This window comes from Gymnodraco acuticeps, unplaced genomic scaffold (genome assembly GCF_902827175.1).
Source record: "Gymnodraco acuticeps unplaced genomic scaffold, fGymAcu1.1, whole genome shotgun sequence".
NCBI classification, from domain to species: Eukaryota; Metazoa; Chordata; class Actinopteri; order Perciformes; family Bathydraconidae; genus Gymnodraco; species Gymnodraco acuticeps.
In genome coordinates, this window is record NW_022989985.1 from 472,176 (window position 1) to 495,827 (window position 23,652).

Here is a 23,652-nt window from a genome sequence, read left to right on the forward strand (position 1 = left end):
GGTTGAGTCCAGCCTATGTTTGAGTCTGAGGACAAGTGAAAACCATGGTGAAATTAAACCTTATACTGTACAAATAGTTTATTACAAATAAAATATGCTGATATTTTTCCCATATTTAGCTAATTAGGCACACATGTAATTTCTGATACGATATCAAATACACATATGATAGGTTATGTTTTATTTATTTTTTGTTTAAGAGGGAGTTTTTTCTTCTTCAGCCAAACCGTTTTTGTAAGTTTCTTTACTGATACTAGCATCAACTAAATCCACTGTCTTATGATGGCATTTTCTATTCAAATGATATTCACCCTATACGCGAGATACATATTTCACAAGACAGAACAGTTCATTAGACAAACTTCATTTAATCTTAAAGTCTTATAAGAACTGTATTTAACAAGTAGCAACAAATTCCAATTGTAATTGCAACAAAAAAAAAGTTCAGAGCATCATCATTACAGAGTCACAGTTTAAGTAATAGCTAAAGGGAAGACCAGGTTCGGTGGGTATTTGTGCAGAAAAACTGAAATTATAATTCAAAGAACCCAGGCAATATGTCTTATAGTATACAGTATAACAGTATTTATCTGAATAAGCATTTCAACAGTACTGAGAATGTAAAAAATAAACCACAAACCAAACAACCACACTCCTGCACCGAAGACAAAAACAAAACCCACACAAACATACACACACACATACATATACACACATACATACACAGACCACATCAATGTGCATAATGCACAAACTTAGTGCTGTCAGGGAAAATTTCACTCATCAACAGCCCACCTTAGCAAACCTGCCATTTCTTAAAGATATTGCAAATATTCCTATATGCCTATTAATTTAATTCAATGAATTGGATCATGATTATTCTTTTTCTTGGTGGTGTGGTTGATTACACTGACTGGGTTTAAGGTATTGCTGTAGGTGAGATTTCATGATGTGGACACACAGAGCTTTTCTCTCCATGATCTCCTTCAGTTTGTGGATATAATCCCCAAATGCCTATAAAGAGAGAGACAGAGAGTAAGGACAGACACACGTTAATTTAAAATGTATTCAGATCTAAATAACTTTATTGTTTATTAGACTTGCATCAAATAACAAAAATGCCTTTGGCAGTGGCATATGAGACAAAACACAGCAATTCTTCATTTGTAAATCTGTGACAGTGATAGAAGCGATGAGTGAATTGATCTTTCTGCAAGTCCATCAAAACATTATAACAATGCTTGATACTCAGCAGTATTTACCTATATATAAATACATAAATGTGGGATGTTGTTGGTTGCAGAATGATCTAAAAAGCAGCCTTAGTGCTTGGGATAGAGGTTAAATGGGCAAGTTAAAATGTAATATACAAAAATGAAGGAGTTCACATATGTGGCTTTGATCTATTCTGACCATATCAGGTTGACGACACAGAAGCATCCCCTCTTTACGACATAAAGCTTCCATCTCTTCTAGCTGCTCCCAGTGGGCCTGGACAACACGCCACCTTAAATTGGATTGGAAAAAATACATACTTTTCTTACAGTACAAGGCTTTTATTTCATCTAATATTGTAGGTTGTGATTGCTCCGTTACTCTGAAATAAACAGCAGGTTTTCTAAATTGACCACCAAAAAGGTGTGTATCATGTCTGCAGGATCCACTTAAATGTAAATGAAATCAAATGTTAAAACAAAGCAACTTGTGACAAGAGTAAAATATCAACCTAACACAATGGGGAATTATACAATCCAGTCTGTCTCATTATAATGGGCACTGGCCTCTGAAACACTCATTAACAACATTAAAATGATTGTGTAAAAACTGTGACATGTCTGGTACTTACTGGCCGTGATCCAAGTCTTCCAGCCTAGAAAGGCAGATGGGTCTAATTTGCTGATTGCTGGTGCTCTCTTGATTATTTAATTGTAAAGGACTGTTGGTTTGGATTGAGGTGTTTGAATGTACAGTTTGACAATGCTTTGGCACTGTGGTCAACTGGCCCAAGACCCTTTCTGACTGTGGTGTTGAAATGGCCAAAGAAAGTTCTTTGTGCATATTGTGTGCATGTTCTGATGGCTTCTGGTTGGGACCATTGGTCGTTAGATCGTGTGTGCTCAGTGAACCTGTGTTTGCAGACTGGTTGACAGAGGAGGAGTTGGACTGCATGACAGAAGTTTGCATAGAAGAACGTGTAGAGGTTTTGGGTGGGGATGCAGTGGTTCTGTTCTGATCCCATTGAAGGAAAGAAAGGTTGTCAGCCTGTTGGTCCACTTGAAGCAAGGAGATGCTGAGGGGGTCCATGACGAAGCTGATTGAACCTGCAGTCTCTTCCTGAGGTAATTCTGACTTTTTGGCGTCAGCATCTGGACCGTTGTGTGCCATAGTGTAGGCTGGATTTTCAGATGAAATGTTGAGAGGCTCTGCTGGTATTTTACCTCTATTCTGTGTTGTGGGAGTAGTGAGAGGTAGTGTGGCCCATTGAGAGTTTGAAAAATCAGGTATATTGTCGTGGGCATTGAACCATGGTGGCTTCACTCTACAGCTGCTTAATGGTACTTCCTGATGAGCATTTTCCAATGGTATTGGCTCGATGTTTGAGGTGCATGTAGTGTGTTTTAACTCAAAGGAGGGATTAGGGGTCAGGGGCGTGTTTGGTTGTCCACAGGCTGGGGAGAGAGGTTGTTCTGCTATAGCTCGCTGACGGGATGACTCATCCAGAGGGCGGTTAAAAAGGCTGCTACTGTCAATGTTTCTTTGGGAGGACAGACAACCGTAACTGTCGGCTCCTCTTCGCTCCTCAGTACTACACACTCTATCAGCTGTGACATCTGAAACATTAAGACCTTCCTCACCCTCTTCTGTGTGACGGTTGTACAACACTACTGCCTCATCGGGGATTGCACCTGTCATCTTGTGTGCCTGCTCTGTCTCTGTTGATGCTACCCAGGTCCATCTCCCCACTCCTTTTCCTTCCATTGCTGGTCTCCACTCCTCCCTCCTTACTCTGACCTCACCTTCCCCTGCTGCCTTCAGTGACCTTAACTTCTCATGTGTATCTCTGTCTTGCCCAAATCTTTCCTCTTTCCCATCCCTGGATACCCTCCAAGCATCACCAGATCCACCTGAGTCACCAGGACTAACCACAGCCTTGTTTGTATTGCAGCTAGGGGAGGTTTTAGTTTGTAAGCAAATCTCTTGACTGGGGAAGAAAGATGACTGTCCTCTGTTACTATCTACCCTGACCTTAACATTAGCCCCGTATGTATCAAAAACTCCTTCCAAACCATGACACATAAGGGCAGAAACTGAGAGGCTGGAAGATTGTTGAAAGGTAGAAGGAGAGACAGAAGAAGAGAGAGAGGCCTGATTTGAGGAAGAAATAGATGGGGATGTAGAGGATGAGAAGAGGACAGATGAAGATGAGGGCATGAACTGCTGTAACTGCTGGTGATACTGTCTCAGATGGCTCTCTCTGTCCTTTTCCCTTTCATCAGCCTTTTTCAAATATTTTTCCCTTAGCCTCTCTGCTTCATCACATGTGTCTCTACTGATTCCCACTTTTCTTCTTTGTTCCATCCCTCTATTCTCATCTTTTCCTGCCCCTTTTGAACTTCGCTGTCTCTCTTTTCCTCTGTAGCATAATCCAGATTCTCTTGGTACCTCCCACAAGTGAAGCCGCTCATCTGTTGATTGTCTCAAGACCAGTTCTGCCTCTATGTTTTGGTCACCAACTGTGTTGTCTACACTGTCAGATACTCCATACCTTTCTCTTTTTCTACCTTCTCTCCTGTCTGCTCTGTCCATCCTGTCCCTCCTACCACTCATTCCCAGCAAACCTCCAACAGGTGTTATATGTTCAAAGTCAATTCCCTTTCTTGTTGTTGCAGTTGTTTCCTCTCCCCATCTGCTGTTTTTGGGTGTAGAGCAAAGATTTTCGCCTCCCATGGTCAATCTAATGGTAGGCGAGATGGGGCAAAAATCCTCCCTATGTCTCCCTAACTTTGGCTTTTTGGGAGGACTTTTCCCTCGGGTGCCAATTATGCTGCTTGTGCTTTTGCTGCTGCTGCTGCTGCTGTTTGACAAGTTACGCTTGGGGGAGTGATTTGTCTTTTCTCTTCTTCCTCCTCGTAGTCCCTTTAACTCCTTCACCCTATGAAAAAAATATAAGATGTAATATCTCAAATAGCAGTTACTGATTATTACCTTAACAGTCCATAACAAAACGTTATAAAAAGACTTGGTAAGTTGTCAACACTGGGAGTAAGATGAAAATAAAATTTGTTCTTAAACATCACATTTATATTTTACATTTTCCAAAGTCATTTAATCAGGATTCAAAGTAGGATGAATGCAATCCACTAGGTCTCTGAGAAAAGAAAAAAAACGTTCCAGCAACTATATTGAAACACACGCACTTACCGGTCAGCATATCTCAGTGTATTTAGTGTGTTTTCAGTTGCTAAGTGACCAGGTGAAATGTTGGCAATCATGCACGTCATTGAGTCACCAACAAATGAGTCTTTCAAAACCTAGAAAAGGAACAATGTGTTGCAAAACACAGGAGAGGTTATTGATCAAGCTGGACAAAAAAATCAGCCATGATAATTACACACACACACACAACAGAATATTGCAGTACCTGAGTCAGTTTGCTCTGTCTGAAAGGTGTGTGAGACTGCTCCTGATCCAGGGACCGAATGCATTCTTTAAGCTGAGAAAAGAAAAGAAAGACAAACAAATGAAAAAATATATAAAATCCCAGCATGTGTGTGTGTCTGTGTGTGTCCATGTGTCTTACAGCCAACAAACTCTGGTTGATCTCTGCTCCCTCCATGCGACTCTGCCTGTCTTCTTTGGTGTCTGATGCCCGCTCACTTCCTGCCAGGTCCACAAACCACATTCTGAAAGCACACAAACAAGGGAGCACAAGACAATACAATCAGATAGTGTGTACAGTATAATAAGCCTACAATATGATAAAAGCACATGTTGTCACTCACCTTCCAGCTATCTGCTGGTTTGCATCCCTTAGCTGAATCTGAAGCAAGGCATGGGAGCGAGAGGAGAGTGGATTCACCCCACTCACCCCCTGTGTGCGCACCTCTGTTCCCTGTGAAATCACCTTAGAAAGGAGGACAAATCATTAAAAAGAGAGACAAAGAAAACATAATGATAGGTAATATTCAAGTAAGCGTGACCTAAGATTGGAATAATCCTCACAATATATTGTTATACTTTTCTATTGATGTTTATTTTTAATGGTAGATCTCTGATTTTGGAATTGCTCATTGCATCAATGTGTTAACCAGAAGACTAGCTCTTGTCTACACAGCATGGACAGCAGAAAGAAAAGGGCGAACCTCCATCAGTGAGCTGACTGAGTTCACTCTGACGTCACGCAGCCCAACAATGTGAACCACCTTAAGTCCATCTTCTCTGGCAAACAATCTAATAAAGAAAGAAAAGAACGAGATTAAGAGGGAGAATAACTCAAGAAAGAAGAAAAATCAAGCTTAAAGAGGTTCATTTTGATGGTGGATTACCAAAAAAATAATCATGCCTATGGAACAAATGGGGTATTATTCATCTGTTTTTTATACCAATTGCTACTTTTTTTTATAGCTACTCCATAAAACGTTTAACCAATTGTATTCGCAACAAGACACATACACACGCTTACTGATACAAACACGCACCTCTTTCTGTGGTCCAACAAGTCATACAGCTGACCACAGTAGATTTCAAAGAAACTGACATACACCAGCAAGGGAGAGTTCATGTGTGTGGTGGAGAGGTGAGCAAAAATGTCCCGGACTGCCAGAGCATACAACCCTGGTCTCACAGGGGAACCGAGCATGGTGTGAGTCTTCCCTGCACCTGTCTGGCCATATGCAAAGCAGGTGGCCTTGCCTCTATGGACACACAAACACAACACAAATAAAGATAGTTAGGGAGCACTGGTTGGTAGAAACATAAAGCCAAAACCATGTACAAGCATGTACTTCATTCAGGGGCGCCGCCAGGGATTTTGGGCCCCATGAAAAGATAATCACATTGGTTACTTAAACATTTTTTCTTAATTTTCTAAAATTGTTTGGGCCCCTGTCAGTCACGGGCCCTTAGAATCCTCCTAACTTTTCACCCCCTTACGGCGCCCCTGACTTCATTAGAAAGGCAGGTAAAGCTGACAACACACACACACAACTCCATAAATGCCACTACATTACTGCTAACCTACCCATTGAGCATGTGCTGCACCAGAGGATATGCTGTTCTTTGATACACCTCCTCATTGGAACTCTCCTCCCCAAACACCTGGTCAAAGTAGAACCTGAGCTGCAGGGACCAAAGAACAAGGAGGAAGAACAGCAAAATGGTTTGAGAAGTAGATCTTAAAGTGAAAATCCACCCTGCTTTATTTCACATCATCACAGTTTAATGATAAAGTGTTTATTTGAAGAAAATGCTGTCTTCTTCCTACATGATGTTTCAGACATTGCCTCATATCTTGACTTTATATCTACCTTTAGTATGTACTGTGTGAGATCCACAGCCTCTTTGCTTTCATGAACAATAACACACTCTTCACTTGGAGTTGTCAAAACATCTGTCTCTCCTCTCCTGCACTCTGTGCGTGTCAGAGGTCTTTTCCTCACACACACACTGATCCGCTGCGCCCCTGGTCGTCTGCAACACACACCAATCACAGACAAACCAAATCATGATTATCATGTGCAAAGAAAAACATGATTATCATTGCCTAGATGTAAATGTTGTAGCCATTTAGATACTTGATATTACTATCTAAATGTATTTCATATTCAATACATGTATCTAGTACTGTTACTGCACTAAGATACTTAATTGTAAATATGGACTAAACACAAAAACAACACAAACCACTGCCACTCACGTTTTGTTTGGAGCAGGAGGGGAACTCAGTGGTAGTCCATAGTTGTAGCCAGCTGTTCTCATTAGTTCATAAACAGGTGTTGGCTTAGGCGTGTGTTCAGAAGCCGCATTACTGCTAATTTCTGTCAAGGGTTTCTTCTTCCTTAAAAGTCCCTTTCTATCTTTATGCCCAAATAGTTTGTTGTTAAACAACTTTGATGCCACTGTTTCAGGCTGGGGTTTTGGTTTGATGGATGATTCGCACTTTGGTGATAATCTGGTGTGAAAATTTAACATGGATTTTCCTTCCATAATCTTTGGCTCAGTGTTTGCTCCTGTGTGACGACCAGATTGATACCTATGATAATCCAGCCTGTGGTTGTTCTTCCACTTGCAGCCACATACCGCAGCACTTCCAGAGTCAAGCTGCACAGATAGGGCCGACCCTTTGCCCTGCCCTGCCTCACTATTCATTACATATACAGAGGCATCAGGATAAACAAAAAGATTCAGATTGTGATCGATGGTTTCACAATTAAAATCAAGCCGTCTGCGAACGGATGAGGGTTTTGTAAAACGCGTTGAATTAAGCTTACTTTCAGCAGCACCCCTCTCATTCTCATCATTGTAAACATCCTCTTCATCTTCACCACCAACATAAGAAAAGCTACTATCTGCTGCAGTGTAGCCTTCATCACCACTGTCAGCACCATAATCTTCACTATTTTCATATTCTAGGTCAAGAGCTTTGACCATTTGGACCAGATTGAAGAGTCTCGTCCTGTCCTCCATACAGCAGATCCCAAGGATTGGATAGTCCTCCATGGTCAGCGCTGAGAGGTGGGCTGCACGACAAATACCCACAGAAGTAAACCTGAAGGAAAGGAAACAGAGGGAGACATATGATCAGATGAGGAGGGGGCAGGGCAAGTGTTAGTTTGGAAGTGATGTGAGTGAGCTTACCTAGCATAGTGACGCTGAAGCCCAATGGCCTTCAGACACTCATACAGGGAAAGTGACATTTCCTCCCCTTTCTTTTGTTTCTCGTTTTCTTCCCTCCATTTACCCTGGGGGCGGTAGACATATCGCTTTAGTTTCTCCATCAGTTGGCCACACAAAGCAAAGGCAAGAAAGAAAGAAAGATAGGACTGTGCAGCTAGACAAATTCTATGACACAGGCTGAATATTAAAAAAAAACTCCAAACAACTACACACTAAACCCCCCCCCCCCCCACAACACAAGCTCCACACTGCTATTTTCCAACACAGTAAACCCTTGCTGTCTGTTTCTCTCCCTCAGTGATTCCTGTCAGAGACCGATTGCCAATGGTCTGGCTGGTCACTTTGTCATACTACCACACTGCACAGTTGTGGTGTCAAGCAAAGCACACGACACTGGTATGATGCTGAAATGTGACACTTGGTCAGCAATGAACCAGGGCAGACACATGCACCGTATCATGATAAATATAGCAGACATAAGAATGCAACTGTTGCTTCTTTGACTTCTACAGTAGATTGGCTGGCAGCTGCAATATTACTACCATATGACTCAAATGCATTAAGGTGAGAGTGCTGTTCATTACTGTGTTTATGAAACAGTACACCTCTTCGAATCATCCCCCTCCTAGAGCTCCATATTTCCATAAGGTGGGGTCACAGTCCCATTGAACACGTGGTGGAATTTGAGAGTCAGCAACTGGTAATTCTGCAAATTAGATAGACAACCAGCAGAGCAGTTTACATTACAGGGCTGGTTTAGCCATATAACACAAAGTAAAGTGGAAGAGGATTGTTAACTCCTATCTATCATATTCTTTTATTATCTTTTATTTTTTTAAATGCCTTTGTCTGAATGTCTTTCATTTTTGTAAAGCACCTTGAATTGCCTTGTGTTGAAAGGTGCTATATAAATAAACTTGCCTTGCCTATCAAACAAACCCTCAATAAAAAAAAAAGGTAAGTTCCAGTTTAAAATCATTGTCACATTATAATACACATCAAACATTGGGCAATACATTATTATCATTGGGAGCTTGTGCTTCCCAAATAATTGAATGACTGAGTGAAAAGCTGTAAATACTGTAACATAAATTGGCAAAAGTAAATAGAACACTTACCTGAAAAGGCAAATGAGTGAGCATGACGTTTTATCTGATGGAACATTCTGAACTGACAAAATGCATTAATGTTTAAAAAGTTGCTTGCTTGAGGAGTATCACTATTTCCGTACACAGAGTAGGTCTCCATAGCGACGAAAACGGTTTTGGGAGGGGGATTTTAGTTCCCGTTATCCGTGAACACAACTCCTGAGGTGGCAGGTGGCAGAAATAAGGATATCATATCTTATTTAAATGCAGAATTCAGAAGGACAGCCGGTCAAATTACGCTCAGTTCAGCATGAAAGAGAGATAATCCCTCGGAGGGCTTAATACCCACCAACAAACCTGCTAGGACAAAAGCCTTCTTAGACTAAACTATTATGACATGTGCCCTAATGACTGTAGCCCTACGACGTATTGTATTGAGGGCTGAACAATGGATGTAAATGTGTTGTTATGGTTTATTATTTATTAATGATAACACACATTGTTTAATATTGTTGTTACTAGAGGTTTTTTTGGTGCACATTTTAATATATTATAAAAATACAAAAAATACAAAAAATTAACAAAACAAATTGATAAATGCATAGATTGATTAATAAACACGAAAAAGACAAGTATACATTTGTATCTAATACTAACAGAGTCTATTCATTTTTCTTATTATTATAATTGTTTATACACACTCGGGTCCTCATACATCTCTGCAACTATCATGATATACATGATATTAGAAGGCGATGTTATATAACTTTTGTACACATCCATGCAGGGAACATATGAGTGCATACTTGTGTTGTATGCTTAGTTAAACCCAGAGCCGTATAATATAATCTATCTATACGGCGCTGGTTAAACCATGGACGTGAAGGAAATCGAGGAATCAATGTCATCAACCCGTGTTTCACTGGGGACAACATTGGACGTAACACACAACATAAGCACTTCCTCAACCCACCTCTGCTCAAATCAAACTTATCAGACTGGACCCGTAGATAACTTTAAACGCTCAATTAACAGAGCCTGTTTAATACATATTTAGCAACATGTGTAATTTTAGTGAGGTTAAGTTTCTCATTTCCGGCCCAGTACTTGAAGACAATTTAACCAGAAACTAGTTGCCAGGTTACCAGACCCATTCAGAAAGATGACGACCAAAGCCGTTTACTAGAGACCTGGGAAGTGTCAGAGATGTGAACCCTCAACATATGGGTAGGTAGATTTAATGTTTTGAATCAAAGATTAATCATAGGATTATTGGAGGTAAAATTAGGAACTACTCAACCATTAGTTTGTTTCTGCAAAAATCCATGCCAAATAATGTAATCACCTTGAAAAAGTAAAAAAGTAGGTAAACATTTTGACTGGGGAGGAATAGACATATTGCATGTTACAGGAGCTTCACCAGACCCTAGGAATAGTTCAGCAGATATGTTCCCCAAATAGGCTAATCAACCCCTCCCAACTTTAGTTTTATGAGTCAGGAAAGAATGCATAAGAAAGGGGGTGGAGTTGCTATTCTGTTTAATGATTCCCTTCAATGCAGGAAGACATCTTATGGGAACTTTGATTCTTTTGAATATGTGGCCCTTCAGCTGAAATGCTCCTCTCGAGCTCTGTTCCTAAATATCTATAGACCACCCAAATACTGTGCAAGCTTTTTTGATGACTTTACTGAACTGCTGTCTATAGTGTGTATTGACTTTGACCGTCTAGTCATTGTTGGTGATTTTAACATCCATGTTGACAACCCCCAGGACAGAGGGGCTAAAGAACTATTTTGTGTTCTTGATAGCTATGGACTGACTCAGCATGTGACGGAGTCCACGCACAATAAGGGGCACACTCTGGACTTAATTATCTCAAAGGGTCTGAATATCTCTAAGGTTGTGGTGACTGATGTTGCACTCTCTGACCATTCCTGTGTTTTCTTTGAGAGCTCTATTTCTGTTCACAAAAATGTTCAAAAAGAGGTAACCACAAAGCGATATTTAACTGAAAATACTAGGGAAATGTTTACTCAGAATTTCTCTTCCACACTTGCCCCTGCCAACATCTCAGTAAATGAGCTAGTAGATCATTTTAATTAAAAAATTAAAAATGTTATAGATGCCATTGCTCCAACTAAGGTAAAGGAAGTGTCTGGCAAGAAAATATCTCCATGGAGAAAGGCCATGACCGTGAAAACAGAAAAAAGAGAATGTCGAAAAGCTAAACGCAGGTGGCGAAAAACAAATCTCCAGGTTCACTTTGAAATCTATAAAGAGAGACTTGGCCTTTATAATTTGGAATTGAAAAACGCACGACAATCGTTCTTCTCTGACATCATTACCAAAAACAACGCACATGCTTTGTTTGCTACCGTCGACAGACTAACTAACCCCCCAGTGTCAGTAGCCTCTGAATTTCTATCCACCAGGGCGTGCAATGATTTTGCCTCCTTCTTCACTGACAAAATTCAGAAAATCAGACAAGCAGTCAGTGCCTCTGCATCAGGAACAGCAAATGTGTTGTCTCTGTGTCCACCTAATATCAATTCAAACACCATGACACAATTCCATCAGATTAATGATAAAAACCTAGAGGACATTATTCAACTTCTGAAATCCTCCTCCTGCTGCCTTGATATTATTCCAACAGGATTTTTCAAAGATGCTTTGCCTTGCATGGCCTCAGATCTACTTCATATAGTAAACAAATCTCTTCACTCAGGTATTTTTCTACAGGCCCTGAAAACTGCAGTCATTAAACCGCTCTTAAAAAAGAATAATCAAGATGCTTCAGTAATGAACAATTACAGGCCCATATCAAACCTCCCATTTCTAGGTAAAATCATTGAAAAAGTTGTTTTTCAACAGTTGAGTAATTTCTTGCATTTAAATAACTGTTTTGATGTGTTCCAGTCAGGCTTTCGTCCAAACCACAGCACTGAGACTGCTCTTGTAAAGGTCTTTAATGACATCCACTTAAACACAGACAGTGGCAGAACTTCAGTGTTAGTATTATTAGATCTCAGTGCTGCGTTTGACACTGTTGACCACAGCATATTACTAGACCGACTGGAAAACTGGGTGGGACTTTCGGAAGCAGTTCTAAATTGGTTTGAATCCTACTTAAAGGACAGAAACAACTTTGTTTCTATAGGTAAATACACATCTGAGTTGACAAATATGACATGTGGGGTTCCTCAAGGCTCCATCTTGGGGCCTCTTCTCTTTAACATCTACATGCTACCACTGGCTCAGATAATGAAAAACAACAAAATAAGTTACCATAGCTATGCGGATGACACACACATTTACGTAACAATTTCACCAGGAGACTATGCTCCAATTCAAACACTGAGTAAGTGCATTGAACAAATCAATGACTGGATGTGTCAGAACTTTCTCCAATTAAACAAAGATAAAACTGAGGTAATGGTTTTTGGAGCCAAGTCAGAACGTATAAAAGTTAGCGCTGAGCTTCAGTCTGCAATATTCAAAATAACAGATAAAGCCAGAAATCTAGGTGTAGTCATGGACTCTGACCTGAGTTTCAACAGTCACATTAAAACAATTACTAAATCAGCCTACTATCACCTAAAGAATATATCTAGGATTAAAAGACTAATGTCACAGCAGGATTTGGAAAAACTTGTCCATGCTTTTATCTTCAGTAGACTCGACTACTGCAATGGTGTCTTCACAGGTCTCACTAAAAAATCTATTAGAAAGCTGCAGCTGATTCAGAACGCCGCTGCTCGAGTCCTCACTAACACTAAGAAAGTGGATCACATCACTCCTGTTCTGAAGTCTTTACACTGGCTTCCTGTGTGTCAAAGAATAGATTTCAAAAATACTGCTGCTGGTTTATAAAGCACTGAATGGTTTAGGCCCAAAATACATTTCTGACCTCCTGCTAAATTATGAACCATCCAGATCTCTCAGGTCTTCAGGGACTGGTCAGCTTTCTGTCCCCAGAGTCAGAACTAAACATGGTAAAGCAGCGTTCAGTTATTATGCTCCAAATATCTGGAACAAACTCCCAGAAACCTGCAGGTCCGCTGCAACTCTGACTACTTTTAAATCCAGGCTGAAGACTTTTCTTTTTGTCGCTGCTTTTAATTGAACTATTCATATCTTAGACTGCACTGTAACTTTTATCCATGTACTTTTTCTTTTAATGTTTAATTGAACTATTCATATCTTAGACTGCACTGTAACTTTTATCCATGTATTTTTTCTTTTAATGTTTATTTTATTAGCTTTTCTTTTTAATGACTGATTTTAAATGCCATTTTCTTAATGTCTTTCATTTTTTGTAAAGCACTTTGAATTGCCTTGTGTTGAAAAGTGCTATATAAATAAACTTGCCTTGCCTTGCCTTGCCTTGCCTTGCCTTGCCTTGCCTTGCCTTGCCTTGCCTTGCCTTGCCTTGCCTTGCCTTGCCTTGCCTTGCCTTGCCTTGCCTTGCCTTGCCTTGCCTTGCCTTGCCTTGCCTTGCCTTGCCTTGCCTTGCCTTGCCTTGCCTTGCCTTGCCTTGCCTTGCCTTGCCTTGCCTTGCCTTGCCTTGCCTTGCCTTGCCTTGCCTTGCCTTGCCTTGCTTTGTCTACAATTCCCTGTGCAAAGAAAAACATCTTTAAAAAATATTTTGTTCCTTCAACCATATCATATCTCAAATATCTGTCTAACTATATTCTTATTTTTATCAGGAAAACTGATGTAAGAAGTGATCAAGAAATGTCTTCTGAGGAGGAGACTTCTCAGACATCCACTCCTTCTTCCTTTCCCCCTCCATCCTCCTCACCTGCCCCTGCATCCCATCTCATCGGCAGGAAGGAGGACATTGTCAAGGCAGGGCGCCTGATCAAGACTGTGAATGTATGCAGGGAAATACTGGTCCTGTACCACCAAGGGACACTTCATGCAATGGACCTGCGCTGCTATCGTAAGCTCTGTGTTTGTGTTGATGTTATGCATAAAGCAAACACTGAAATCTCCCATACTACTGAGGGCTGAAAAATGTATGGAAATGTTATGCATAAAGCTATAATTGTAAGATCCTGTCATAATCTTAGGTATTTCCTGTTGAAACATTTAGAAAGATGTTGACATTCATTATTTTAATGTTTATTTTAAGGGTTTTAAAATTAATGCAATGGCTCATCACATTTGTGAAACACTACTACTGATGATGACACAAATGTTCCACTTACAGATGCAGGTGGTCCATTACAGCATGGAGACATCGAGGTAAGTTTACATATTCTCTAAAAAACATTGCCTTTTTTTTCAAAACTTTCAAAAACCGCTAATAGTGTCTTTCTTATGCCTCTTATCACCTTCATGCTGTGCCAACATCAGGAGTTTAATGGGCGGCTATGTATTGTGTGTCCGTGGCACAAGTACAAGATCACACTAGCAGAAGGGGAAGGGCTTTACCAAGCCGTGGATGACCCTACAGTCAAACCCCTGAGGACACACTGGCGCTCCAAGGGTGTCAAGCAGAGGATTCACAAGGTCACTGAGGTCAAAGGGAGTGTATATGTAACACTGAACGACTGCAGCGAGGCCATCGAGTCAGATGTCTACCAGACTGAGAGATACAGGACTGGCTCAATTCAGGCCCAGACAAATCCAAAGCCCTAAAAATAACCAGACACTCAGGGAATTATTTGGAAATAACTCTAGTTTACTCTATCACTGGATTTTTGCAATTTGATTACCCAACAGTACAGAGTGTACAAAGAAATCAACCAAGAGGATGTACTGTATGTTTCCAGGATCCTAATTCACAGCTCAATGTCCTTTTTAATGAGACATAAAGTAGACCTTCAAACGTTTTTTTTTATTGAATGTCTCCCATGGTTAATATGTTGAAATATAACACATATACTGTATCTTAAAGCTTTCTGATGTTATAATCTAGGTCTAGGAAACCCTTACCCTCAAATCTGCTATCTAAACAATTGCCTTGACTTTAGAATTGAACTTCACATTGGCTAAATGGATTTACAGTATACTAAACTGCATTTGAAACATGGTCCCTTTGTATTTTTGCATTTTGAACTGCAAGGATAGCCCTTACCAACACTTCCAATGTTTACATCAGAACATAGGTCCCTTGGAACATAGGGATGACCATCAACCAACTACAGCAGTACAATACTACTTCCACTTGTATTAATAAACAGTACAATTATGTAATACAAAAACGTGTTCTCTGCTTAACACCTAATTTACTTTCGATACTTACAGAAGCCAACATATACTTGCCAACTATTTTTAATTTAGTTTTTTTTCCATTGTTATATCATGACATACATTATCAGTACACTTTTAGTAGTGTGTGTGGGCACGCGCGTGTGTGTGTGCGCGCGTGTGTGTGTAGGAGGCATTACGTAAACTAACGCTAGGTGTCAGCAATGCACCGTGTGGTACCAATATGAACAGTAGAAGAAGAAGAACATGGTCGGCTAATGTGGCTAATACGGTGGGTAACATCAACAGTGAATGAAAAGGGCTGCACTTTACAAATGTCAGGGTTTTTATATCATAGTAGGGATATCCAGACTTTTAAAAAAAAAACGTTGAATATGTGTTTTGTATTTTCAGAGCAAAAATGGAATGTAACAAAAGATAAAGCACCAGGAGAACAACAATAATCACTTCTTGTTTCTCTTCATTGAAAGATAAATCCCAACATGGCATCAGGTAGGTGGTCCAGATGATTATCTCATACAGTTACCTTTTCCTGTAGGCTACACACTGGTTTATCTTGAATTTTCCAACATTTCTTTATAAGATGATATTAATCTGCTGGTCATCGTCGTGGATGTAAATCCGATATGGTGGGGGCAGCAAGCTCAACGCGAGACAGAGGTAGTATAATCAGATATTTCTCTGACCTTTTTATAAATGGTTTTCAGTTTGTAGTTATTACATGTCTAAAGAACACGTACTGTCCTCCTGTCTCCGTTTAGCTCACCCTGTCCAAGTGTCTGGATGCAGTGATGGTGCTGGGGAACTCCCACATGGCCATGTCCAGGACCAACAAGCTGGCTGTCATCGCCAGCCACTGTCAGGACAGGTAACTTTATTATGGTCTTCTTTTCTTTTATTCGTTTCATTCAGCTGAAGGTTTTATCCAAATACACTTACAATAAGTCCAATCATTCACAAGGATAACAATTCAGAACCACAATAATCCTGAAAGTAAATTAGTTTCTGGTAATCCAAACCCTTTCAGGTCTAAGTAATTATAGAGCAGCTAACAGTGGTGAAAAGCAATATATAATTAATACAAGTGCATTTACTGAAGGGGGTGGGGTTGGATGTGTTGTATTATTATATGTTACTCTACTACCTTTATTTGGGAGCTGTAGTTGCAAGTGACTTTTCAGTTTAAGAATTGAAATTGTTTACATTAAAAAACGTTTGTTCATTTTTAACTCATGGCCCTTAGGAATATAGACTATTGTCGTAAATGTTCTCATTTTCAGACAACAAAATAAACAATAATAATAATAATGCATTTGATTTATATAGCGCTTTTCACAACTCAAAGACGCTTTACAGTATGAGGGAGGATAGACAAATAAGGACAGGCAAACAAGTAAGTATAGTAAAATAAAAAATAAATAAAAAGGCATGAAGACAAACCTGTGCCTCATTTATCCAACTTCCCTTTATTTCAGTCACTTCCTATATCCCGGTAAGAGCTGGGGAGCGGGCGACAGCTGTGAGGAGGATGCTTCCTCCAGTGGGGATGGAAAATATGAACTCCTGTCAGTCGCTAATAACTTTATCGCTGAAGAAATCAGGAAGGTTATTGCAAAAAGTAAGTACACGTCTGTTGTTGTAGGGTATCTTGACCTTTCAATATATATATATATATGTATATATACACACACACACACAGACAGTAGCTTTCTCAAAATACTAATATCAAAAAGTTTGGTTGTTGAATTTACGATAATGCGTTGTATATGTCTTGTATTTGTAGCTTTGATTTGTTTGTTGGTTCAAGTGTTTAATGACACTGTGCATTGTTAAAATGTACAATGTGTCTTATGTGATTACAGCGGATGTGATGGGAAATTCAACAGATACTCTGTTGGCTGGGTCACTGGCCAAAGCTCTGTGCTGTATCCTTTCAATAATAATTTGACATTTTTACAAGATCAGGATTTATCTAAGAACAGGTACATTGACTAATACATTTACTTTAATGAATGATACTGAATTGTATATGTTGGAAGATAACATTTGTGTTTTTATATGCTATTACATTCCCTTGCTTGGATGATGGATTCTTCGTTGAAAGTAATATCTGCTTTTCTCATTTTCTTTCTGTACACAGCAATGATTGTGGTTGAGAGAGAGAGAGGCAAAACATTTGTTTCTAGTTTTCCTTAATCCTTTAACTTTAGATATTAACAGAGTCGCAAAAGATCATGAAGGTAATTAAATGTTTATTTTATTATTAATCTTAATTTATACTCTTTAACGGGTTCTGTTTTCCTTGTCATACTTAATAATACTGTCTTTTCTTTTTAAGTTGGACAAGAAACAAAATCAAGAATATTGGTAAGCCCTAAAAAGTAGAATTTGGCTTGAGAGTGCTTTTGTTTTAGTCCGTGCCTTTGAAATCAATCTCTGTATTTGACTGAATAGGTGATAAAAGCAGCCGAGGACTGTGCCCTACAGTACATGAACTTCATGAATGTCATTTTTGCTTCCCAGAAGCAGGTACAATCATTGATCGCAATTTAGTTTTGTATTATTTTACTTGTTTTAACATTTACATATGTTTATAATACATTTGTTTTGTATTTTAAAACAGAACATCCTGATAGATGCCTGTGTGTTGGACTCAGACTCGGGTCTCCTTCAGCAGGTACAATGTTATGGCTTTCTTAGGACGTTGACAATAATCTAATTGTATACTTTTATTATGATGGACATTTCCATCCAAAGGCTTAACCGGAGAATACCAAACACAACTATGCAATAATATTGGATAACTTGTAGAACAATTAAAGGAAAATCAACATCCATTAATTGTCTCTCAAACCAATATAATTTATATTATTCTTTTTAAGTGTTTTTTTAGTTTATTAAAATCATCAGGATTGTTTTAGACTTCTGTGATCCAAACATGTTCAATAACTCCAGTGGGTTGAAATCCCAAGTAAATTGAAAATATATAAATGTAATCTTTACCAAATACATTTTCTTGCCAAATATACTGCTTCCGTCCATATTAAAAAAAACAATTTGCTCTCCTGCTTGCCATACAAGAGTGAGTCATGCATGGAAAATGTATAATTATTAGAGGAAGTTGATTTAATACAAAATAATTGAGGATTTTGTTGGAGATTCAAATGTAATGAAATAAAAAAAGCTTTAAATAAAAATACATTGGTATAGAGTGCCACAGTGACGCGTCCTAAAACCCGGAAGTAAACTCCATCCGGTTCCATCGACAAAAAGCAATGCAATTTCTCCATAGGATTTTGGAAAATAGCTGGAAATAAGGTCTGTGGTTGACACACATTTAAGAGACAGATCACGTTTTCTTCAGCCGGATAATATCCACATGTCTACCCTACTTTTATAATTTTCTAATCATAAATCTATCGATCATAAATCTATCGATAAGATTTAGGATTCGAAAGTGGTAAAATGCTAACTTACTTCCGGGTTTTAGGACGCGTCACTGTGGCACTCTATTGGCCAAGTGTACAGGTTTTTTTGAATGGTCATACTTCAACTGTATTGTGCTGTCCTAACCTGTGTGTTTATACTCAGTTTTACTTTTATATGTTTGTCCTTTGTAGGCTTGCGATATAACTGGAGGATTGTACCTCAAGATACCACAAAAAGTTGCTTTGGCACAATACCTTTTGGTGAGAGTGCAACACAGATTTACACAATGTATATCACAGTATCGTTCATCTCATGTTTTTGTTATGAGCTTTGCTTTCTGTTTATGGTGGTGTTTTCTGAACAGTGGGTGTTCCTGCCTGACTGTGAGCAGCGGGCCCAGCTGGTTCTCCCTCCACCTGTGCACGTGGACTACAGAGCCGCATGCTTCTGCCACAGGAACCTCATTGACATTGGCTATGTGTGCTCAGTATGTCTATCAAGTAAGTTTGAATACTAGTTAAATAGTTGTCAAAAGCTGCAGTTAGTTATTTGTTGTGGTGACGCATTCTCCTGTTTTCTCTTTATCTCTAAGTATTCTGCAACTTCAGCCCCATCTGCACAACCTGCGAGTGAGTTAACAAAAAATGATATCAAATATTCAATACAAAACCTCTTAAATTTGAACTACTGTTATTCACCTGAAATCATGCAGTTTGATTTAATCTCCTTTTGGTTCACATTTCTATAATTCCTTTTCTTTTCAGGACTGCCTTCAAAATCCAACTACCACAGATGGTCAAGCCCAAAAAGAAGAAACTCAAGCAACAAACATGATTTCTGCTAGAATAGAAATAATGTAGTGGATTTAGTTTTCATTTTTATATTAGGATTATACCATTTTGTTTGGTATAGATTTGTACGTGCTTCAGTGACATCCTTTAGCCATATGAACATGTTAAATGTACTTACATGTCAATGGATTCACTGCTTTTGGAAAAAATACCTTTCTGATTTTTTATGAACATTTTTATAAAATAAAAAAACATCCTATAATTGTCTCCCAGCTTGTTGCCGTTCTCATTAGTTTTGGGATTTTCAGATATTGCTCTGAATATTCTTTAATTCGTGGCTGAATCAATGTGTTGACGTAATATATGACTTAGATTAGATGACTACAATGGATTTGGTCGAGGTTCTCTAAATGGGTAAAGAAGCTGTGTTGAACTTTACTCAAAATAAGATCTTACTTGTGGAATAAACCTTTTGCTGATATTTTACCATCACACAAAAATCCCAGATTTGCTATTGCTCATGCATAATAGTCGATGGGGCATCTTTCCCCAAGAGCAATATTTCATAGATACAAAATAACAGCATTGGACAGGAAAAAATTACAAGTTGGTCAACCAATGTTTATTTGGGAAACTCAGCATGTCGTCATAACAAAAGTACTGTGACACTCAATGTTCATAAATCCCCTTCAGAAGACTTCTATTGTATAATTGGGACGATGTTGCATCTGAAAAAGAACAAGGACCAGTGAACAATTTTATTACTGCCATTCGTGAACTAAGTTTTGTAAGTATGATGTACTAAAGAATATCTTACCAATATCCCTGCCGTGTGGTCATGTAAAACATGCACTATTATATTATTATTATTATTATAAATTAACATGTCTGCTTGGATCACTCAAAGCCTTCAACAGATATGTTACATGGGCTTCACAGCTATTTTTGTTTCTTGATATTAACTCCAATAAATCTGTGCCAATTCATGTACATGACTGTGTTGTAGCACTCACCCCAGCAGACCTCTGCCGGTCCATCGTTGTGGAGTCAGGCTCACCTGAGCTCTCTGGCCATCCCGGATGACTGCGACACGTAATGGTTTCTGTAAAAGGACACAATATTACAGTTTACACTCCAGATATTAAGAGTGTTCAGCAAAATGTAACCTATGGTTGTGCAATGAGGAGAAAGGATACAGTGATTACCAGAAGACTTCTAATTTTAACTAAAGGACAGATAGGTTTTCTCAGACCTAATTGAATAAATCAAATAAAAATGTAGTTCAAATGGGATTTAAAAATGCTTGGTTATTAAAATCGTTTTGGGGTTAACTCACACATCCATCTGTATCACAAAATAATAAAACTACCACAACACAATTAAAGGCACAATGAGTAGAATGTGATGGTTGTGGTTTTCCAACACAACACTCAAAGCTCTTGCCAGCATGTGAAAGACAATCCCAGAGACTATTTCAAAGAGCTTTGCCAGCTTGATGTTTTGCTTTCCTATGTTTGCAAGTATTCGAGGCTTTGTCCTCCATCTCTATAGCTTCCTCTTAGATGTGTGCTCATGCCTGAACCTGGTTTCTATGTTTTTACAGACGTTGACACCCAGAAACTTCCCCAACACTGCAAACAAAGAAATACAGGCAGAGGACTGCGGGTCTCTGAAGGTACAGACAACGCCAGGCACTATAGGAGATTATTGAAAGGATATATGGGTCAAAACGTTGTTTTAAAAAGAAAAAGGTACTCTTTGTGCAGTGTGACAATACAAACAGCTGCTGTAGCTTACCCCTTCACTGTGTTGTACCACAGAAGCAATATTCTGCAGGTTCTGAAAGTTCCCCGTGTTCACAGAACCAAACTCAGTGACTTCATCACCCACTCTCAGCCCCTTTGAAAAGAAAAAAAGATTACTTTAATGCCAGGATCAAAAGCAGATTGGTTTCTTCTTAATTTCAACTCGTCAAAGAATACTGACGGTTAATCAGATACCAAAGCACCATTCACATCACTCACAGCTTTACAGGCAGGAGAGCCCTGTGTGACAGCGTCCACCCGTGCAAAGGGAGCATGAAGAGTGACCTGCTGCTCCATGGGCTCCTCCTGGCCTCCTGATGCGTCCCCACCCTGCTTGGCTTTCTCTCGAGCATGCAGCTGGTGAAGGGATTCTTCTATCTCCTTCATCACATCCTTGTGGTCATTCTGCAGGCCTGGAAAACAAGATCTAACCATTAACGAGCAACTAAACTGTTAATATAATAAGATTTGCAGTTTTTCCCAGAATCTTCAGCTTCTCAAATGTGAGAAATGCATTGATTACTTCCATTCTTAACACCATTTTCAAGATTATACATACATCATTTCACTAAGGTAACACTTTTAGTGCAGGACTTTTAGTTGTAACATAGTATTTTTACAGTTGGGTATCTAAGTACCCAAGTAAAACATCTAAATTGTTGTTCCATCACAGGCTTTCACAGACTAAGTTACACAACTGATTGATTGATTGATTGAAAAGTTTATTAACAGCTTGTATATTGGGTACAGTACAGTACAGCTCAAAACATACAATTGTTAAGGGGATGCAGACCAGAGAAAGACTTTCGTCTTGTTTACATCAGGGTCCCCCATTTCCAATTCATCATGTCATTTAAGACATATAAGACATATTTGACATACAGATGGCTTATTTACAATTTACATACAGGTGGTTTTTTACATACAGATTGCTTATTTACAATTTTCATTTTAGATTTCGTTCTAATACATCCTAACCGGACATTTAAGACATACCAAGTCTACAGATATACAGTTAGTAACAGAGTCTAAAATGCGAGTATATACATAGATGGGGGGGGAAGCTGTCCATTGAACGACAGGTTGAGATTTGTACCATTACCGGGGCCAGTTTTGCAATGCTCTCCCCCGAAGGTGCTCTTTAAGAGAGGTTTTGAAGGTAAGTATAGTTTTACTTTCCTTTACAGTTGTGGGAAGAGCGTTCCACCTTGATGTGGCATAATTGCGAAACGTGTATTCCCCCTTTTTTGTGCCAAATCTGGGTTTCACATGATTTGTGGAGCTCCCTCTGGTGTTATGATCATGGTATTCCTTGACCTTTGGGAAAAATGTTGACATGTACATGGGTACCATAGAGGTGTAGTGGATCTTGTAGAGCAGGCCCATTGCAAGTAGCTGTACTCTGTCGTCTACTCTAAGCCATCCTAGGTTGTCAAAGTGGGCAGAGGTGAGGTGGGTTCTAGATGAAAGGTCAAGCAGTAGTCTGACCAGTTTATTTTGCGATGTTTGAAGTTTTATTTTTAGCGCCTTGGAGGTGCTATGGTACCATGACGTGCAAGCATAGTCATAGTACCCTTGAATGAGTGCTCCTGCCAGAGTTTTCAGGGTGTTTTTGTTTACCAGAGAGGAGATCCGGTATAGGAATCTAGTTCTTTGATTGACTTTTTTTATTACATTGGATGCCATTTTGTCACATGAGAGGTTTGCCTCAAGAATAGATCCTAGGTATGTAATTTCCTTCTTACTTGTGACAATAATGTCGCCCACTGCAACTGAGAAGTCGTCGGATTTGCTGAGATTATGTTTCGAACCGAAGAGAATGGACTCTGTTTTACCCAGGTGTAATGATAATTTATTATCGGCGAGCCAGGTGCAGATTCTGCCGAGCTCGGAGCTGAGGGTTTTTTCAACCTGCAACCCGTTCCTGTCAGAGACCAGCAGGGCTGAGTCGTCCGCGAACAGGAACAAGTTGCAACAACAACAACAACAACAACAACAACCACGCTGCTCACATGAAATACTGTGCCTTGCTGTCCTGATCTGGTATACATTAACATCTCCTCGGGGGAAGCCCTCCGGGTCGACCAAGGAACCTTCAACTCCGACACCTTGCTGTAAACATAAAAAAATAAAGGAAGGCATGTTTAGATTATTCAGAGTTAATGTATGTAGCCTTGTGTTAGCCTTGCGTCGCTTTCTTAATATGTCTAACAGACACACTTACGTCTTCCAAAACATCATAATAAGCCTTTATCTGTTCTTCAATTTCATCTTTCTTTTTCATCAGGTTTTTAACGTCATCCATTGTTATTTCCACATTTCCAGCACTGTTTTCCCCTGTCATCTTCATGGTTGCACGTCGTACATCCCATCCAGGTTCTTCTATCTGGTAGCTTTAAGGCAGTGTTCGCGCTATACCGCCCCC

The 23,652-nt window shown here is 39.3% G+C and overlaps 4 protein-coding genes across 6 annotated transcripts; 2 read left to right on the forward strand and 2 right to left on the reverse strand.

Annotated features, from left to right (window-relative positions):
- Nucleotides 1–389: 389 nt before the first annotated feature.
- LOC117543954 lies at nt 390–9,138 on the reverse strand. Its single transcript, XM_034212646.1, has 14 exons — nt 9,015–9,138; nt 7,858–7,961; nt 6,917–7,768; nt 6,528–6,690; nt 6,242–6,339; nt 5,700–5,915; nt 5,364–5,451; nt 5,004–5,125; nt 4,802–4,904; nt 4,643–4,714; nt 4,423–4,532; nt 1,847–4,153; nt 1,414–1,507; nt 390–1,014 (listed from the first exon to the last, which is right to left on the reverse strand). Exons 1-14 carry the CDS (start codon nt 9,036–9,038, stop codon nt 877–879), a joined length of 4,491 nt encoding a protein of 1,496 aa, XP_034068537.1. The 5' UTR covers nt 9,039–9,138; the 3' UTR covers nt 390–876.
- A 796-nt stretch (nt 9,139–9,934) lies between these two features.
- Nucleotides 9,935–15,195, forward strand: LOC117543943 (Rieske domain-containing protein). The gene is made up of 4 exons (XM_034212617.1): nt 9,935–10,211; nt 13,693–13,928; nt 14,199–14,233; nt 14,345–15,195. The coding sequence occupies exons 2-4, from the start codon at nt 13,721–13,723 to the stop codon at nt 14,627–14,629; spliced, it is 528 nt and encodes a 175-aa protein (XP_034068508.1). The 5' UTR covers nt 9,935–10,211; nt 13,693–13,720; the 3' UTR covers nt 14,630–15,195.
- gtf2h3 (general transcription factor IIH, polypeptide 3) lies at nt 13,859–19,689 on the forward strand. Of its 3 annotated transcripts, XM_034212614.1 has the most exons (15): nt 13,859–13,928; nt 14,199–14,233; nt 15,596–15,694; nt 15,786–15,862; nt 15,964–16,070; nt 16,678–16,820; nt 17,065–17,127; nt 17,413–17,442; nt 17,541–17,569; nt 17,657–17,731; nt 17,826–17,879; nt 18,823–18,891; nt 18,996–19,131; nt 19,224–19,260; nt 19,396–19,689. In XM_034212614.1, the coding sequence occupies exons 3-15, from the start codon at nt 15,685–15,687 to the stop codon at nt 19,463–19,465; spliced, it is 900 nt and encodes a 299-aa protein (XP_034068505.1). In that variant the 5' UTR covers nt 13,859–13,928; nt 14,199–14,233; nt 15,596–15,684; the 3' UTR covers nt 19,466–19,689. The 3 variants fall into 3 exon arrangements, with proteins under 3 accessions (XP_034068505.1, XP_034068506.1, XP_034068504.1); XM_034212613.1 differs by lacking the exons at nt 13,859–13,928; nt 14,199–14,233 and adding an exon at nt 15,339–15,473; XM_034212615.1 differs by lacking the exons at nt 13,859–13,928; nt 14,199–14,233; nt 17,657–17,731 and adding an exon at nt 15,335–15,473.
- A 329-nt stretch (nt 19,690–20,018) lies between these two features.
- On the reverse strand, nt 20,019–23,630 carry psmd9 (proteasome 26S subunit, non-ATPase 9). Its single transcript, XM_034212616.1, has 6 exons — nt 23,452–23,630; nt 23,240–23,339; nt 21,447–21,640; nt 21,220–21,321; nt 20,436–20,524; nt 20,019–20,150 (listed from the first exon to the last, which is right to left on the reverse strand). Exons 1-6 carry the CDS (start codon nt 23,575–23,577, stop codon nt 20,123–20,125), a joined length of 639 nt encoding a protein of 212 aa, XP_034068507.1. The 5' UTR covers nt 23,578–23,630; the 3' UTR covers nt 20,019–20,122.
- Between the last annotated feature and the right edge of the window lie 22 nt (nt 23,631–23,652).